This window comes from Oreochromis aureus, linkage group 1, assembly GCF_013358895.1.
Source record: "Oreochromis aureus strain Israel breed Guangdong linkage group 1, ZZ_aureus, whole genome shotgun sequence".
NCBI classification, from domain to species: domain Eukaryota; kingdom Metazoa; phylum Chordata; class Actinopteri; order Cichliformes; family Cichlidae; genus Oreochromis; species Oreochromis aureus.
In genome coordinates, this window is record NC_052942.1 from 37,881,882 (window position 1) to 37,890,740 (window position 8,859).

Sequence of the window (8,859 nt, forward strand, 5' to 3'; positions counted from 1 at the left end):
GAGCATTGTTTAATTTGGTCTAAAGTCAGGTCCAAGATCACTTGAGTGAATAAAAAGAAATTCTAGTTTATAAATCTAGTGCAACCCTGTATTAATTTTTCCTCAGCTGACTGGCCACCGAGATTAGCCGTCACCTGCTGCCCTCTAGTGTTAGACACCGCAACGTACAACAAATGGGATCAACTTTGATTGTCCACTCTTTAGTTCCTTCACAATCGATATATGTAGAATTGTCTTGATATTGTGATTATGATGCAAGTTTCTGAATAATTAATTTATAAACCAAATGAATAAAATAAATTCATTTATTGATGGGCAGCACGGTGGCGCAGTGGCACTGTTGCCTGAGTTAGACTCCACCATCTGGCCGGGGTGTTTCTAGGTGGAGTTTCCATGTTCTCTTCGTGATTGCGTGGGTACTCCAGCTTCCTCCCACAGTCTAAAGACATGCAGTTAGTGGGGTTAGGTTAGATATAGGATTCTAAATTGCTCATAGGTGGGAATGTGAGTGCAAACGGTTTTCTGTCTTTATGTGTTAATTGAAAGAGGATGGATGGACATTAATAGACTGATATTTTTAACATTTTAATTCTTTAAGTTTAATTCTTTACAGACTTAAGAAAAAACCAGAAAGTACAGTTTACTGTTGTTCAGTTGTGTCATTTCCATGATCCTTAATAAGTCTTTAAATGAGTCAAGGCCAGTATATGTGAGCATCCTGCTCTCAACCAGTGAAAAAAAAACCAAAAAACAAAAAAAAACCCCAAAAACATTCACCAACAAGATAAGCCATTACACAACCTGGCTCGTGTAACAAAATTCTCCTGTTGGTAAGAAATGAGAATCTTGTAAATGCTAATGAACAATGTGACACCTTACAACAACCTTTATATAAAAAGAACATCGTTTTTTTCAGTGAACCTGCGAATAGAGCCAGCTATTAAGTAATTCGGAGCTAAGCGTCATCTTAAAAACTGGAAAGAAATTCCCAGGAGATAAATTGTAATCAAAACTTACTTTTGATAAACGACTGTCATATCAATCACCCATACACAAACCACAGCATTGTGTAGTTGGAGAAAAAAAGGACTTACAGAACTAGCTGTATATGTTCCTGATTTTGGTGTGAGCTGGTTAGGCTGTGTTTGGTCCTTCTGGTTGAAAAATGTGTTTGAAATCGTCAGAGCTTAAAGAAAATAGATTTGTGCATCAAACTAGCAATAAATCTACTCTGCCTGCATACACACATGTAATACAGGCACCATGTATAAAAATACAGCACATATGAAATGTGCAGAATGTTCAATGATGTATTCCCAATGTGTATAAAACTCATGTTTATTGTGCTAACCTACCAGCATTTCAAAATTTCTGTATTTATTTATCTTTTCCCTGCTCACCCTTCCTTCCTCCCATTATTCCGCCACCCCTTCCACGCTCTAAAACACTCCAGGAATTAGCCGGGAAGGCACGGCATCGGTGTAGCGTTTCCAGTCTTTGCCATACTTGCTGCTGCAGCGGTGTTCATCGCGTACACAGCGGTGGACCAGCAAGATAGTCATGTAAACAATGTAGAAATATGGAAGCATGTGGCCGAAACCACAAGAGGCACAATAGGCCAGAGAGCCCATCAGATCACCGGTGTAGTTGAAGTGCCGGGCCACGCCCCAGAAGCCTGAGGTCAGGAGCTTGCTGCGGTGCATGCCGCCATCAGCTGAGCGATACGTGCACTCGATCCATGTTGGTTTGCGGCCCCAGATGGAGCAGGAGCCCTCTGTGCGGCGGAACAGATCCTTCTGGTGGTTGGTGGAGCGAAAGATGTAATACCCAACGAGGCCGAGCAGCAAGACGGTGAGGGCGTGGGCATCGGAGAGCTGGACTGGGTGGTACACCAGGTACAGACCCTGAAGAGACACAAACGCATTCATTCTTAATGGAAGCCATCCGATTATCAAGTCAAGAGTATGAGAAAAGCATTTACCGGTAATACTGCTGAAGTTTGATCTTGTTTATCCTTTTGTGTGTTTTTGAGTGTTAGCATTTACATATTTGTTACCTGTAGTGTGTAGAGGTATGGCAGCCAAACACAGTCTCCCCAGCCCAGATACCATCCAAAGTGGTCATGACAGATATCGATGGTCTTCAGGTACCACGCCTCATTCCAGAAGAAGTCCAGTACATAAATAGCCTATCAGAAGCAGAGGCTTTTTACTCAAATTGCAGCTTTAGATTTCAGATGTTTCGATTTTCATCCAACAAAAGTTTTCTTTAAAGTGGGCCAAAACCAAAATAACCTCAGTGAGCCAAAAGCTCCAGCTTCAAACTCGTATATGCTCAGTTTCAGGCAGGCTTTGTACTATTCCTAATACGGTCATCTCAGACACACAGCACTAACTGTGAGAACAGAAGCACCACCCACCTCTTGTTCAAACTCTGTTTATAAGGGAGAGTGACCTTTAAGAGAGAGGCACTAAATCAAAATCAGGCTGAGGATGAACTGAGAGGTAAAGTAAAGAGAGCTCAAGAATAAAAATGTTTTTCAGCATTATGGATCTGCTTTAATGAAACATGCTGGAAATATATCATGTACATCTACACACAACCTTGACGTGAACATGAAGGATGCAATGCTCTGTTGTATTTTAAGTTTCACAACATACGGTGGGTTAGATAAACTCGTACTGGGATATAAACCCGAATATTGACAAAAAGTTTGAGATAGTAGAAACATTTAAAAACACAAGAACAACACAAAATTCTGAATCTGAAAAAACAGAAATGTAAAGAAAGAATTAATATGTACAGAACTAGTTTATTTCTATGTCAGCAATCAAAGGTAAGTTAAACCTGACCTTCTGTCATTGAACACAGTTTGTACCAAAGATCTGCTGAGTTGCATTCTACCACTGAAACAGATGACACTATCTAATCTACTCATCAGAGGCTTGCTCAGGTTAATCAGTCTGCAGCCATAGTTCACCTGTTTAATTATGACCGTGCTTTAGAGCTTCCAACAGAAGACTGCCGACCAAGGAGCACTGTGAAAGTAGGACACATCAGGGCTTTTCCTGCCTACAGGGATTTATGAGCATCTTGAGGAGGTTTTATCCAAAGCTCGATGAAAACATTTTTTTCCCCTTGGTCCTTTATGATGTCAGTGAGTGCAAATAGCTACAATATGGCCTTCTCAGACATACAACTACTAAAAGCTTCTTTGAATAGGGGCAGCAAATCTGGAGCTAAAAAACACTTATTTCAGGGCTGCAACAAGACTAAATAAGAATGATTTTGAACAGTAAACCTTGCAAAGCCACTCTAGCAGTGCAAGTATAAAAATATCCTTTTAAATCATTCAACTTTCACCTGAAATTGTGAAAGAAGATTCATTTAATTTAAACCTCGTCTTACCTGCAGTACATTCACCAGGATCATGGAGTTGGTGATGTAACCGTAGAGTTCTTGTTGCTTGGCCATGTAGGACAGATTGATTAGAGTCCAGGCTACGATGCCGGGCCGGCCGTTGAAGAATAACTTGAAGTCAAACCACTTGCCTATGCGGGGGTTGAACTCAATGCCCATCATGTAGTTATAGAAGATGTTCCCTGTGAACTTGCTGTACAGTCAGACACAGAGATGGAAGAAAACATGTTCAAAAAGTTGCTTTAAATTTCTACTCCTCCTACCTCAGTGACACATGTGCATCAGTACTCACCAGTCCTCAGCATTGGTGGGGAAAAGATACGCTTTTATGAAAGCGAACGTGGACACAGCATAGCCCAGTATGTTAGCGCACCACAGCAGAGGGATCCAGTTGTCGAATATGATCGTGGGAGAAAACCAGTGGAAATAACGTGCGTTGGCAAACCACAGTGCATGAGTGATGAGCCAGCACTGCAGTCCATTGATCTCATACTTGTTAATCAGGCCTTGTGAGCAGAGAAATAAAAAACAAGACAACTATTTCTACATAATGCTTTGATAATAAAAGCCAAAATCTATTAATCTTTTCACAGGCATGGGTATAAAACAGGTCCTCATAATTAAACGAATGCTGTGGACTGATGAGTGGGTGTATATGTGTGTTAATTACCAGCAGGAGTTCGTGCTCCTTCCTGCACACCACCAACATAGCCAGGGATGAACTTGTGGGTTATATCAGGAAAACACATGTACAGGAACACCTAAAGGAAAACACAGAGCATTTGAACTAAAAGACAACAGACAGTTTCTCTGAGTTACACGCTCTCAAACTCCCCTGCTTACCTGGAAGCTCACCCAGATGGCATAGATCTTAGCAGCTGACCACGAGAAGGAGGGTGCCCGGGCCCAAATGGAGAGCAGGGTGGCCTCTCCTTGGTACAAATCCAACACAGGCTGGGTGATGGAGCATTCGTACTGATCACAGGCCATCACAAAGTAGAAGACAATGAAAGGGGCAAAGCAAAGGAGGCTTATTACACTAATGAGGGAAAACCAGTCCACCTCCCTGTGAACAGATCACACATGCACACAGATACAGTGTTAGGACATCAAGCTGAAACATTATTCACCTGTTTCATCTTTCTCTAAATGTGAAATGTGAGTGCAGTACTCTAAACCTAAATACTTTGAGCCTCTCTTAAATAAGGGTAATAGGACCCCTAGAGGTACTTTACGGTACCGCATAAGAAACTGAAGTTTGTTTTGTTTTGGGTTTTTTTTACCTCTAAACTATCTATTATGAATAATTCCTAAAATGATTAAACATTTATTGGTTAAACAAAACAATTGCTAAGATAAAACTCCATTTTAGTACCAATCAGAATCTGTCAACTGCTGTAAAACCTCACTGATGGAAAAGGCAAAAGATTACGAGAAAGAATTACAACAAAATCAATCCATCTATCCATCCATCCATTCTCTTCCACTTATCCTTTGCAGGCTCGCGGGGGACGTGTAAATGATGACTTGGTTCCATGAAGCTGGTTTGCACAATAACAGGAAACTAGAACAAAACAGCACCAAAATGGAATGCAGTCGTTTTTTATTCTCTTGCATTACACATGTGGAGAGGTCAACTTCTACCATACATCACATGATTCAACAAAAAAAGGAACTGGAATTATGGAGTTTTTTTGTGGATTATCATTAAACATTCATTTCTTAGTCAAGTGTCATTTCTGCAAGGGAAACCGACTTGGCCATGTCAGCTCTGTGGCTTCAGTAATGACCGACTGTCAGTCTGAAATCTATCAAAAACTGTTTAATGGACTGGCTCGAAATTTTGCACGGGCCTTCGCTTGCCCAGGTGATCAATTTTGAAATCTTTTGCTCCTTGGCAGCTCATCTGTCATCACCAGCAGGTAAATATCATTTGACTGGTCTTATTGTAGATATTTATGGTTTCCAGGTGACAAATCCTAAAGCTGCAGTTATTGTCTCTAAATAAATCAATGGATCGATTCTGCACTGATGTATCACAGATGACTGCAGAGACTCACAGACCAGCCTGGTTATTAAACTGGGAAACAACAAAAAGTACCATGCCAGCATACCTGACGACACATTTGCAGCAGGTGAATGTGAACTGTAATGAGTGCTGCTCTCCTTGCGTTTTCAGGGAAATAAATCAAAAAATTATAGGATAGACTGACATTTATTTGGGGTTATACATAGTAATTAACAGCTTAATATTTCATCTAAAGTCATCATCAGCTCCAGTTTGTGACAATAATGTGTTTATGACCAAACACTTGTCAAAGTAACGACAGTCTCATTAGCCTCAGACGTACATTCTGATTAATTTTTAATCTTACCACTTCTCCCTGGTGAATTACTCTCCGTTTACATATCTGTGTGTCTTCTCCCAGCTTTGTACCAAGGCTCATTTGTGTGCCATGAATATATGATGTGTGATCAAACTGTTTATGATGCCATATCCCAATGACCCAGATAAGTCTGCAGATTGTGTTCTGAATTTCATGGACTTGTTTAACAAATCGTTCCAGGATGTTGCTGAAAAAACAGTATGTCAGTGTTTTCGTTTATAGTTTGTGGAAGATTTGAGTTTTTTTGTTTTTTTATAGTCTTAATCTCAGTAGAAATTTTCTGGCGGACCTCAAACTTTACTTTGTTATCAAAAGTTAAATGCAACAGCATTTTGGTCTTAAAATCCAAGACTAAACTTGAAATCACTTACTGATGTCAGTTAAAAACCAACAATAAAGTAATAATAACACATCTGGTCAAGCTTAAGAAAGCTGCTCAAATCTGAAGGGAAACTAAAAATCTAAATATGAAACGTCTGTGACACAAAGAACAGATTCTTTTTATCAGCATTTCCTGACTTTAAACACCAAACATTATTTTTAGTATTATTATCTTATTAAGCTTACATCATCCCATCTCAGTATACTGTGCAGCAGGTTGGCTAGCAACACCTTTTATCTCTTTGTCATAATTTTCAAGGTTACCATCAGTGTATTACAAGCGTAATAGCACTGATCTATTACAAGCTAGATCCCAAGTAATAAGGAATTTAGTGTTTTTAGGCCATCTTTGTATACAGAAGCAAGAAAAGCTATTTTATTTGCCTACAGTTTTATATATTCTAACATAAACCTGGCCCATGGTCAGGTTTTCCAGACCTATGGCGCTTTCACGCCTGTCATGTATCGCACAGATATGTACAGTTAATTTGTCTAACAGTGTATATAGTCCGATGACAAAAACTTGTTTTTTTTTTAAATATTTTAAAAGTGATATTTAAGGACTCTTTCATCATCCTGTACATGTATGTAGACATACTTACATTATGATCATAATAGTGAGACAAGGGTTCGACTGCAGCTTGTTTCAGATAAATAAATAAATACAATTGCATGTGTGGAGAGTGAGAAAATAGTAGCATTGTTTAATGGAAGCATTTTCTAAAAATTTTAGAACTTAAGACAATTAATTTTTAAGGTCTGTGTTTTCCTGCCTTAAAAAATGCATTTCATGGAGTAATCAAACTCTGAGTCAAGACTGCTCTATGTATTTAAGCCAAACACGTCTATGCATTTTAACATTATTTCTGACTATATGATAAACAAAGATTATATGTTTTTAACGTCCGAGTAGATTGTTTGCAGGAAAGACTCTCAACAACTTTTTTAGGACTTTCACAGAAGTTTGTGAAAACTGTCAAGGAAAATTTAGGGTGTTTTTTCAGTGAATTCGACTCACCATGCTCTCCCCCACTGTGCTAGCTGCTCCTTCTGTTCAGATCTTTTCCCATTGGCACTGTGCTGCGGTCGTCTCCTGGTGGTCTCCATGGTCACTGCTCCACTCAATTGGTGAAGAATTTTGTTATCAGTTTATAATCTGTTATCTACAAATGTGCTGCACTTTGTGCACCACTGCAGTAAGTCGGTCAGATACTCAGTAACTTTCACTGAATGTGCCAGCAGTAAGTAACAGCCTGTTATTAACCAAACAGATGTTACCTTCTAGTTCACATATAGACTCTAGTCTTTTGTGTGTACTTGCTGAACAAACCCTCCAGAGTCACAATGTCACTGCAAATCTAATCATGCAGCTTACTCCACAGGCCGCAAGTTTATAAACAGATAATGTGCTAATTGGAGGAATAAAGTGCAAGTCCTTGGAGATGTGCAATAACAGACAGACCCAACTTGTTTAACAGGAAACCTGATGGCACCTTATGCAAGAAATCATTTATTCTTCTTTGTATCTCTGTTTCATTTTCGCTTCTCTCTTTCACACACAGACACAGTCACGTCTCCTTCCCATGCACTGTTGCTTTACTCTAAACTTAACTGTAACCCATCCTAAACTAAAAAAGGCAAGTACTAAAACTTACTTTCCAGGAATTTGCATTATCTGCACAAACAGGGGGCGGATCCCCAGAATGTGACCCTGTGAACCGCCCCACAAATATGAGTAACACAAATGCACACCGTTCTGCAGCACTAAAGCTACCATAACAATAAAACTGGGAAACTTCAGCTTAAAACACTTAAGGCTTTCATATATATATAGTCTAAACAAGTAAAAACACGCTGTTTTAGCAGCTTCGTGTAGAAAGCTATATCTGACGGGGGAGGGGGAAACCCATCGTTGTATAACGTAAACAAAACCGTTAATTTCCGGATTCTGTGTTGATAGTATGATTGTTCAGTACATATGTCAGATCCACTTCCCATAATGCAAACTTAATCTACCGTGACCGTACAGAAATAACTGCGTCCTTTGTTCCGTGCACGGTGGATTTTAAAAAGCACACTCACAATTTATTCACGGAGTACCGTTAAACACACGCTACACAAATGCACCGTGACCCACTCACCTGTAGATAACCGTAACAAATGAGGGACAGCCTTCTCCCTACTCCTTTCCTCTTGCCCAGGTGCTCGTTATTGAATAACAGCTGGAGAGAGCTCACCGTTCAGCCACAGACTCCGCCTATAGCGCCATTAAGTTGTCAGAGTCAGCCAATGGCAATCAAGAGAAGGCGGGCAGGGGAAGAGATTCTGATTAGTGATTGGGTGATGCTGACTGGAGCCACAAGCGCCTGATAGCATCACTTGTGGTTGAATGGTTTAGAAAGACTAGACAACAAACTTCCGACAAACACATTCTCTGCCCTTTGACATTTGGGGATTAAAAAGTAAATGTATTAAAAAAAAGGTTAATTACAATAATACTCAAGATATATGTAAGAAAATGACAGACAATTATTCAGTTATGTGTTGACGTCGACACACCACAGATTTGGGTCTCTTAAAAGTGTTTTTTTTTTTTAAACTAATTAAAAAATTAAAGAAGAAAATAAATATGAACATTTCAATTCCTAAAAAAGGTTGAGAAGTTGTGCAA

At 39.5% G+C, this 8,859-nt stretch overlaps 1 protein-coding gene across 6 annotated transcripts; it reads right to left on the bottom strand.

Annotated features, from left to right (window-relative positions):
* Nucleotides 1-564: 564 nt before the first annotated feature.
* On the bottom strand, nucleotides 565-8,461 carry dhcr7 (7-dehydrocholesterol reductase). 6 transcript variants are annotated; one of them, XM_031739429.2, is made up of 8 exons: nucleotides 8,330-8,461; nucleotides 7,207-7,300; nucleotides 4,264-4,486; nucleotides 4,091-4,181; nucleotides 3,713-3,926; nucleotides 3,409-3,613; nucleotides 2,057-2,188; nucleotides 565-1,904 (listed from the first exon to the last, which is right to left on the bottom strand). In XM_031739429.2, the coding sequence occupies exons 2-8, from the start codon at nucleotides 7,293-7,295 to the stop codon at nucleotides 1,440-1,442; spliced, it is 1,419 nt and encodes a 472-aa protein (XP_031595289.1). In that variant the 5' UTR covers nucleotides 7,296-7,300; nucleotides 8,330-8,461; the 3' UTR covers nucleotides 565-1,439. The 6 variants fall into 6 exon arrangements, with proteins under 6 accessions (XP_031595289.1, XP_039469495.1, XP_031595290.1 ...); XM_039613561.1 differs by having other exon boundaries at nucleotides 7,207-7,308; nucleotides 8,330-8,434; XM_031739430.2 differs by having other exon boundaries at nucleotides 7,207-7,303; nucleotides 8,330-8,420.
* Nucleotides 8,462-8,859: the final 398 nt, after the last annotated feature.

Coding starts and splice junctions, on each gene's coding strand:
- dhcr7 (XM_031739429.2), bottom strand. CDS start 7,295: ATGGAGACCACCAGGAGACGACCGCAGCACAGTGCCAATGGGAAAAGA. Junction 4,487..7,206: donor GCACAGTGGGGGAGAGCATG/GTGAGTCGAATT, acceptor ATCTGTTCACAG/GGAGGTGGACTGGTTTTCCC. Junction 1,905..2,056: donor CATACCTCTACACACTACAG/GTAACAAATATG, acceptor GTGTCTCTTCAG/GGTCTGTACCTGGTGTACCA.